At 37.1% G+C, this 10,340-nt stretch overlaps 1 protein-coding gene across 1 annotated transcript in view; it reads right to left on the bottom strand.

Moving 5' to 3' along the window:
• Positions 1-10,340, bottom strand: part of HUWE1 (HECT, UBA and WWE domain containing E3 ubiquitin protein ligase 1) — a 164,163-nt gene that overhangs the window by 116,043 nt on the left and 37,780 nt on the right. Inside the window, exons 5-13 of the mRNA XM_007958089.2 lie at positions 7,117-7,179; positions 5,155-5,232; positions 4,037-4,084; positions 3,878-3,946; positions 3,134-3,233; positions 1,572-1,672; positions 1,129-1,279; positions 872-999; positions 85-225 (exon numbers count right to left, since the gene is read on the bottom strand). Of these exons, the coding sequence (XP_007956280.1) occupies positions 85-225; positions 872-999; positions 1,129-1,279; positions 1,572-1,672; positions 3,134-3,233; positions 3,878-3,946; positions 4,037-4,084; positions 5,155-5,232; positions 7,117-7,179 (879 nt within the window). The remainder of the gene's footprint in view (positions 1-84; positions 226-871; positions 1,000-1,128; positions 1,280-1,571; positions 1,673-3,133; positions 3,234-3,877; positions 3,947-4,036; positions 4,085-5,154; positions 5,233-7,116; positions 7,180-10,340) is intronic.

Here is a 10,340-nt window from a genome sequence, read left to right as displayed (position 1 = left end):
TGGCCCTTTAGGGTTCTGGGGATAATTCCTAGGCTTTCACTGGATATAAAGTATATATGTAAAGTGTTCCATGTATAATACTACCTCAAGTCTATAAATAAAAATAGAAAGACCACTATGGGATTGAAAAGCTGCCATGTCCAGGTTAGTGATGAGGTCAACCACTCTGACAGCTCTGGTAACAAACGTTATCTGGTCCTGTTCATCGCCAAGAAACTTTATGACCTGTCAGAGAGGGAAAAAGAGGCAAAAACGAGCAATTAAAAAGACACAAGCTGTAAATAATGTATTCTTTTGGAAACATACAGTCTGGGTTCTCAATGAAGCAGCACAGTATAAGGGAAAGAACATGGTATTTTATTTTTGGTGCTTGGCAAATGTTAGCTCTATGACTTCAGAGACTCAATCTACTCTTTAGTAATGGAGATACAATGCAGGATTAAAACAAACATTTAGGGAGGAAAAAAAGATACTGCCTAGTGCCCAGCACGTGATAAAGGCTATTACCATCATGGCATAATTTAAAAAGCACCTTAACATATATTTTCCTCAGGGTCATGCCCAAGCTCATGATAGGATGTGGTGATGTCTTAACTAATACTGAGGCTACCTGACTACCATATGGGCTGCCTGACTACCAAACCATGTTGGACTATCATCAATTCTAATAATGGAGACAGCTGATACTAACAGATGTTAGTGAGATAACTAGAAAAATAAAAGTAGAAAAACTAAGTGTAATTTTTTCTGGGTAAGGTTTCTTAAGCTATCTGCTCTCCTTGCAAACCATTCAAAACCTGCAAATCTATACGCTCTCTTAGTTGATTTTCCCCAAAATTCTTAAACAGATAAATAAAAAAAAGTAGAGTACCTTTAGTAAGGCTTCCATCATCCCACAGGAGACCAAGGCTTCACCACCAGCATCATAGCTGGCCAGATGGTATAAAAAAGAGAAGAGAGCAGTGGCAAACTGGTGAGGATACGGATCCATGGAAGGATCTATGGGGGAGGTTGGGGGAGAGAAAGAGCAAGCTCAGAATTTGGTGTTAAGCTGGCAGGATGTTAAAGGCAAAAAAGCAAAGGGGTGGTATCCTCTTCTTGTCTAGGATAATTACCATCAAAACTTACCAATCATAGCCTGGATACAGTTCCGCACAAGTACAGGCAAAAATCCATGGTAGGAGGCAGTTCCAGTACAGTCAATAATACTGCTGAGTTTGGGAGTTCTCTCCAAGTGGACAATTGATGTTAATGTTCGCAAAGAAGCAGCTTTAATCTCCTGTGATAACAGTAGATAAGTATCAAATGTGTCAAACTAGAGACTAAACCAAGTGGTTAATACTCCAAACTATAAAACTTAAAATTATTGTACGGCAATTGCTTGGGAAGATGGAGGTCTGTTGTGTGTAACACAGAAAATCCAGAACTGTTAATTTTTGAATTTAATACCTGTAAAGGAAAAAAAAAAAAAAAAGGAAAGCCAAGTTTCCCTCTCAGGGTTCATATGGCATGAGAGAAAGGCAACACTCCAATAGCCTGATATACAGAGGAAAGAATTAATAGATACCTACCATAAGCTGCTTATCCGTTATCTGAAGGACATCTACCAACTCCTCTATCAACCCATTATACAAGATACTGTTTGGTGACTCCTGCAAGGCATTGGAATACACTGGAAAAGGAGAAACAAACACTTTAAGCAAGCAGGCAGATGGTCAAGCCACTGCCCAATGACAAACCTTTTGGCATCTACTGGTTTTGGGGAAGAATTCCCTACCAACCAGCATTGGAGAACACAATCACTGAATTCCATAGGATCTACTCAACTATGGTGATAAGCTCTATGTATTTACCAAACTCACAGATTTCCTTATTAACAGTATCGATGGTCTCAGACAATGATTACTGGGGATGAAAGTTAAATAGAACAGTTAATTTTTCACAATATCATTACCTGAAATAACTCAACTATGTCCTGGACACAGGCATCTATTTTAGTCTCTTCATATGCTTTTGATTTTCACTATAAATACTTCTACAGGCTGTAGAACAGAATTTATGGACTATGTCAGAAATTGGTGTGACACTATGTATCACTTGAGAATAGATGTAATACAATTTCAGTAAATCCCACACAGGTAATAACCGGACATAGTCCCCTGAAGTGCAAACTAATGGGATTTGAGTAGGTTTATTTCCCAACAGACATTTTTTTTTGAGTACACACTAACATGTAAGAAGTTGCTAGGTATGAGTACACATATAAGAATAAAAGTTTCACTTCAAAGAGCTCATAAGTTTAGAAGAGGAGAAAAACAAGCAATAAATAACAAAATGAAAGCTGGTAATAATAGCAGCAAGTATACCATTTTTTATCTTCTATGTGTTTAATCTGTGCTTTACAGGTTTTCATTTACTCCTCAGACAAGCCTATACAATATTGTCCAATATAAAATGAGGAAACTGAGGCTAATAAAAGCTGCAGAACTAGGGTGAAGGCCAAGGCTTGATTGGAAAACCAGTGTGCTTTCCATCCCATCATACTACAGTAAAAGAAGTTAATGTACAGAATTGAGTACTTAACACATTCTGACTTATTTCAAAATTATACCCCTGAAGGGATGAGAGATGGAAGAAGATGAAATGGCAAAAAAACGGTAGTGATTATCTGCAAACTCTCAAAAAAAAAAAAAAAAAGAAAGACTAGAACCAACGCTAAACCCATGTGATATATTAATAAGCATCATACCCTCTTTCTGGTTCAACATTAAGGAACTCAAACATGATGAATGAGTATGTTGAATACTAGGAATGCTAGTAGCAATTTTGCAGTAAGCCGATTTTGACTCAGTGACCCCATATGATACAGTAAAACTGCCCCATAGGGCTTTCTAGACTAATCTCTAAAGAAGCAGATCACTAAGTGTTTCTCATGAAGAGTTGCTAGGTGGGTAAGAACTGCCAATCATTTGGTTAGCAGCCAAGTACTTAAATGCTATGTCACCAAGGTTCCTTAAGTTGCTACCTAAATTTCTATATTAAGCCTTGTAGAAACGAACATGAATGCAGTTCAAAGCAAATCAAGTCCAAACTGTCTAATCAGAATTTGTTAATTATAGTGTTCTTCTCTTACCTAATATAGATATTGCATGCAGTCTGGCCTGGACAGCTTGCAATCGCTTCCTGTGGTTAGAAAAGCCATGGGCCAGCCGTATGTGTGTGAATAACAGCATCTGTAAAGAGATAAAACCTACCTTACAAAACAAATGAAAAAAGTTTATTGTTGCTATTTGCTAAGGTATCAAACAGAATTGGTTCCACTCTGAAGTTCACTGACAAAATGGGAGCAAGAAAACAAAGTGGCACAGAATCTGAATATTCCAATTTAAACACAGAACTGTCATTATACTGAGAGGCAACAAATAGGGAACATTTGGCATGAGTTCTGATTGGTATGAAATCAATTAAATATTTGGTCACTGCCACAATAAGCCAATCGTTTGGTTGTACTTAACTGTTTGTCGAGTACTTAACTGTTATTGTCACTAAGGTTCCTTAAGCTGCTACCCAAGTTTCTATAATAAGCCTTGCAGCAACAAAGATGAATGCAAAGGAAATCAAGTCCAAAAATAAACATTTTCTACTTTGGCAACCAAAATGTTGACAATATTCACTGTGCATCAGGCCATTTACATTTTTTTCAAACTCTCCTAAGGACCTACGTAGTTATTAAATATTGGCTTCATGAAACATGAGAAAAACAAGGTCTAACTTCAAAATTAACTTCTTTCTGCTATGCTGTCTCCTACTTCATCACATGTATCATCACTCTATTTGGATAATAATCGAACTCTTTAGATATTAAGACATATCATACCTGCTTATCCTTAGGAATGCTGTACATTTTGGTAAGAGATTCCATGATTTCAGAAGGACTTTCTGAAATCTACATTACAGTTAAAAAAAAAAAAACAGTTAGGAAACAAGAAGCTAAGAAACATTAAGAAACATGTCAACAATCAAAGATTCCTCTTACCTTGTCAAGTTGTTCTATGTGAATATAATGTAGTGTGTTACTAGTTGTCTGAAATTAGAAAAATAAAGATGTTAGGAGGAGTCACTGTATACCTTAGCCTCCTCTGCTGTAGAGTGAGAGCCATCTGAAAATCAACATGCCACCCTAGATTGAAGTCTAACTGAATGCTCATTATATATACACAATCTTCTCAGGAAAATATCTTTGAAACCAGCAGTACCAAACTATAAAACACAGTCAGGAACATTTCATATTCTTCTTTGTCTACTTTTTAACCCATCACTGACTCATTCCTTACAACTTCTATATTCATAGCAAAGACAATCCATGAAATAGTTTCCCTATAAATACACATTAGAGTTGTTTTCAAAGAGCCGTTAACCTATAAAGATGATGGTGATGATTATTATTTGCTTTATATTGTAGTAGAAGATCTTATTCACTACATTATTTCTAAAGTAAACTGAATTTTGGTACTTTCCCAAATGACCAGATAATTTAAGCAGGACCCTGTGTACATAATGAGTTCCAGTGGCATAGTACCTAAGGCATTTGACTGCTAACCAGAAGGCTGGCAATTCAAACTCACCAGCCACTCGACAGAACGAAGACTGCGCAATCTACTTCCATAAAGATGTACCACCTCAGAAACCCAAAAAGGGTCGCTATGAGTTGGAATCAACTCAATGACAGTGAGTTTTTTTGTTCTGTTTTGTTTTTAGTTTTTCTATATAGATAAAGACTTCTTGGCAGGTACTTTAAGTCTTTAGCTAGAGAAATCTGAGCTATCACTATCTCTGGACTATGAGTTGCATGTAGCAATCTGCATCTAAGAATGAGAAGAATTCACAAATCAAAGCAGTGCCCCACAAAGGGAATCCTGTCTTCTAGAAGCGCCCAACATAAGTAAGGCCCAAATCTATTAGAGCTGGGCATGCAATGAACACCTGCTCCTAAGAAGCTGATAGGGATATGCAGCTGGAGAGGATGGGGAGTGGGGAAGAATTCAGCAATGTAGCTCAAATCCATTCCCTCATTTAACAAAGAAGTCCAAGAAAAATGAACCCCACTTACTGTAGACTATAAACTCTATCAAAACAAGCCTGAATGAGACTCACCCTTTTCTCGATTTTGACCTCGGCCCCAGGGTCTGCATAGAATTCAAAGTGTAGTGTAGTTGCACTGGGTGGGTATTTCTGTGTATAAAGCACATAAAAGAATGAGATACTGACAAAGCAGATGCCCTAAAAAGCCCCCTAAACACAGTATCTTTCACCAAAGTCCTAGCCACTTGTCTAACTTAATGTGGCAGCAGAATGAGTGATGTAGTCAACAGCCACAGTGCATTTACTCCTTGTGTTAGCAGGCTCAAACAGGGTAAGAGTTGTAACAAAACATATTCTGGAGGATGCAGTCCAGAACTCCAAAAGCTTCCATATTTCCCAACTTATAAATTACCCTTTCTATCAAGAGATCAATTTTGACTGTAGCTATTCTCAAGAGGAAAATGAAGGGCAAGTCTACCAAACAAAAATAAGAAATCCAAGATGGAGGATAAATACTAGAATATAGGTACCAGGTAAAGAAAGTAAAAGGACATTCTTAGGGAAATATTATTGCTTACCATCAGCCTTTTGAAATATTTTATCAAGCTATGCCCCACTGATACAGCTTCATAATTCCTAAAATACTCCCTTCCGTACTACTCTAGGTTACTTCTCATGATATCCAACTGCTTTTCTCCACAGGTAGATACCACACCAAAATAAACCAAACCCTCAAGACCATCCTATTTAATTGTAGACAAGCAACATGACAAACAAAATAAGCTCACAACACCATGACCATTAAAATGCCCTCCTAAAAGAAATCCCTAACAGTGGTTGCCTCTTGAGATAGACAACTTATCCTTGTATACCCCTTATACTATTTGAACTTTTTAAGCATGTGTGTATGTATTACTTCCTTTTGATGTACACGTTTTATTTTTAAAATTCTCCCGAGACAAGTCTCCTGAATACTAAAATTCTTATGCCATATATAAATCTCAATAAATAAAAGCACATGTGGTTTCTTAACATAGGCTGGGACCAAAATGGGTAACAGATCATTATATATACAAGTCTCCTGTTTTGTCCAAGGACAAAGAACAAGCTTGACAGACAAGAAGGCTCAAAATTAACCTACTAAGCTGTAAGATTAAAAATTATGTCCTCAGAATTAGAACTGCATCACTGAATACCCTTTAATATTCATGTAGTTTTGATTATTAAAAAGAAAATACACCTCCCATATTACACAATATCCATTTATACCACGCTCACTAAAGAAAGTATACCAACTAAAGTGGGAAAATAACTTTCTCAATTTTTTTTCCCATGAATAGAAAAACAGCCATTCTCCAGGGAGGAAAAAGGCTTGCTAAAATAAATCCACTAAATTTCATTGTAGCCATTGGTGCAAAACATGACAAACTGACAAAGAAATGGTACATCTGCTAGAATATAGAGTTGCTTCTTGGCACAAGAGTTGTCACAAATCTACTTGTAACTTGTGGTTCCACAGCAACATATTAAAGCAAAGGGGAGAATGTCCTGAGTTCATAATCTAAGCACAGGTGAAAGGTATGAGAATAGGGTATGAGGAGTAATAACAAAAAACACATAGGAATATTATAAGTTCTCAATTACCACAATGGTAGAACTGCTGTCCAAGCAACCATTCCTAAATCATGCCATACTGTCTAGAGCTCCAACAGTTCCAGTAGAAGAACAAAAGCAAATGTGCGTTTTGGGATCTTAGATTCACTTTCAAACTTATGCTCCAGATTCAGTTCCCTACCCAAGAAGCACATATATTTTTTCTCTGAGATTCTTTATCTACCACCAATGTGTTGAAGGCCAAAGCATTTCTAGACTGCTGTCAATGGTGTGCGACGTCTCAATGAATCTCAAGCTCCTCAAAGGTCCTTGATATAAAGTGGTAACTTCATAGAGCATATGTTCATCATAAAGTAAGGCTCAGAAAAAGACTATATTTAGACCTGCCAAAAGACACTCTGATCCCAAAGAGCTACTTACCATCATATGCAAGTCTCTGCAACATTCTGCAAGTCCAAAGCCATTCTCCTTTCCACCCCAGCTCTTGGAAAAAGAAAAAGAAAATGTTAAGGCAGTGTCCATGGTAACCTTGTATACAAAAAAAATAACAGATAGCTAACTAAAGAATACAGTTGAAAAGACTCATGAAAGAAGGCAAAACAGCAGTATCCCCCAAAGACCTAAAAATTTCACAAGCAAATATTTCTACATTGTAAATATATTCATACAGTCATACTGCAAAGTATTTCACTGCTTCACCCTAAAAATCTTTCACTGCATGTCTTCCAAATGCTCTTATTTTAAAGTGACTAGAAGAATAAACTCAATGAATCCAAGGTGAATACCAAACAAGCAGAGAGAGAGCAAACACAAGCAAGAACTTAAGACTTAAGCAAGACAAAGCAGCCACCTAGATGCAATAATTGGTCTCTCCTCATCCAGAGCAGAGAAGAATGAAGAAAACCAAAGATGCATGGAAACAATTAGCCCAAGGGACTAGTGGGCCATGTGAAACCTAAGCCTACATGACCATGAGACAAGAACTAGATGGTGCCCAGCTACAACTGTCAATTACTCAGAAAGAGATCAGTTCAGGAGATCTTGTATAGAGTGGGAGAAAAATGTACAACAAAACTCAAAGTCATAAAAAAACAAAACAGGCTTACTGGTCTGGTAGAATCTGGTGAAACCCCTGACACTACGGCCCCTCGTCACCCTTCCGGGCTTGAACTAAATTCTCGTGGCTTGCAGCCAAACAAAGACAGGTATACAAGGGAAGTACACTCCTCAGAACAATCACACATGGGAGATCAGAAGGGCAGTATTTGTGTAGTGAGATAGCTCAGAGTGCAGGAATGCATATGAAAGGATGCAGGAAAAAACGGTAACTACAGGGAGGAAGTGGGAAGAGAGCTGTTACATTATGGGGATTGTTGGTGTCATGAAACAAAACATGTATGAACTGTTGTATGGTAAATGAACTTGCTCTGTAAACTTTCACCCAAATCACAATTGGAAAAAAAAAAAAAAAAAAGACTCAAGGAAGACAGTTTCCATAAAGGTGATTTCTCGAGTGTAATCAATTCCACTTTTCTGGGAAGATGATACTGGGAAGAACAGAAACACCAACTGCCGTCATTGATTCCCATAGGCTTGTAGTTATGCTTGCTGATGAGTTCGTTTTTCCCCATCAGGTCTTCAACAATGCACTGTATTTCCCATGCTCTGCCCGCACACCTTATTCCACAAGATGGAACCACATGCTCTCCAGTTCCTTTCTTTTTGATATGAGCTGGGTTGCAAAGTTAATATTGCCTTGTTTATTAGCATCATACTTTGATATCACAATTTCTAAGACCTCATCAACAAGTACTAGCCACACTTGAGTAATGGGGATAATGGTTCAATCACAAACTATTATTGGCTTCCAAATTCTAAACTCCAGTCACACAATCTTGCTTGCTAACCAGCTGCATCATCAGTTAGTAGTCTAGCACTTAATTATTTGCACAACCCAGGCTCAAACATCAACAAACTGAAAAGCTTGAGATAAAAGGCTGAGGAGTAAGATGCTTTGGGGAATAAGGGCTTTGAAAAGCTACCACATAATCCTAGAAATCTAGGAGTCCCAGGAATCCACAGCAGGGCACATACCCGGAAGAGACCTGTAAAGACCCTAAGCTTTCACCACTGACTGATCTTAAGCCTCTATGCAATCAGGAAGTGAAGGCTAAGGCAGAGTTGTAAACTTCCTGGCTGTATAGTGAAGGCATGCTCCAACATACGCACAGATTCCAGGTGTTTAAGGAAATCTGTCGAAGCACTATGTGACCACTAAGCTAACGAATCCGAGACTTCAGTGGTCTCACAAAACAAAGAACATCGACTTTATGAAATTAATAGACAAAAGTCACTAAATAAACAACTAATCCAACAAACACCAACAACAAACCCTAAAGCGGAGAATATGATTTCCAGACTTGACACATTATGACACTCAAAATGTCTACTTTTCAACAAAAAAAATTATGAGGTATGCAAAGAAATAATAAAATAACAAAGTAGAGTTGTCCCTCGGTATCTGCGAGGAATTGGTTATAGGTGGCCCTGTAGATATCAAAATACACACTTGCTCAAGTCCCTTGTATAAAATGGTAATATATAAGTGCACACAACCTATACACATCCTCCCATGTACTTTAAATCTCCTCTACTTATAATTGCTAAGACAATGTAAAAAATGTAAAAGCTATACAAATGGTATATGCTCCCTCTTAGCCTTTGAGGGACTGCACTGACCATTTAATTGTTTTCTTTCTTTTAATTAATATTTTCAATCTGTGGTTGGTGGACTTATTAGATAAAGACTTTAAATCAATCTGCACCTGGAATAAAATGTAACCCCAGGGGCTGTCTCTGAGCGCAACAGTTAACAAGAAGTACATGCAGACGACTCAATTCAGGATGAAACACCCACATACTCTATGGCAATACATCCCTTAAAGCAATAGACCACGGGACACCAGAGGACCAAAATTCAAATTGACGAAATGCAAGACAAACAGGAGTGCATAAATATGAGAGGCAAAAGGGGAGGGTTACAGGGTAGGGAAGGGAGGAGACTGGGTTAGGGTTAGACATGGTAAATGAGGAATTAAACTAAGTGTAAATGTTACACTGAATGTAAAACAAACTCTTAAAATAAATTTTTTTAAAAATCAACTACTATAAATATGTTCAAAGAGTTAAAGAAAACTAAAGACAAAGACCTAAAGAAAACCATAGGAATGATGTCACCAAATGTAAAATATTAACAGGAATAGTAACTGTAAAAAGGAACAAAATAGAAATGCTGAAACTGAAAAGTAAAGTAACTGAAATGAAAAATTGACAAGAGTTCAATACCAGATTTGCACAGGAAAAGAATAAACAAACCTGAAAATAGGTCAATAGAGATTATCCATTCTGAAAAGTATATAAAATAAAAAGGAGAAGAAAACTGAACAAAACGTAAAAGACCTATAAGACATATCATGTGTATTAGTGTACATATTATGGAAGCTACAGAAGAAAATGAAAGACAAAGTAGCATAAATAATATTTAAAGAAATTATGGATAGAAAAGTCCCAAATGTGATGAAAGACATGAACTTACACATTAAACGATATCAATGAACTCCAAGTAGAATAAACTCAAAGGATAC

This window comes from Orycteropus afer, unplaced genomic scaffold (genome assembly GCF_000298275.1).
Source record: "Orycteropus afer afer isolate SDZICR_OR568_19922 unplaced genomic scaffold, OryAfe1.0 scaffold00848, whole genome shotgun sequence".
Lineage (NCBI taxonomy): Eukaryota > Metazoa > Chordata > Mammalia > Tubulidentata > Orycteropodidae > Orycteropus > Orycteropus afer.
This window is presented reverse-complemented; position numbering and strand designations above follow the sequence as displayed.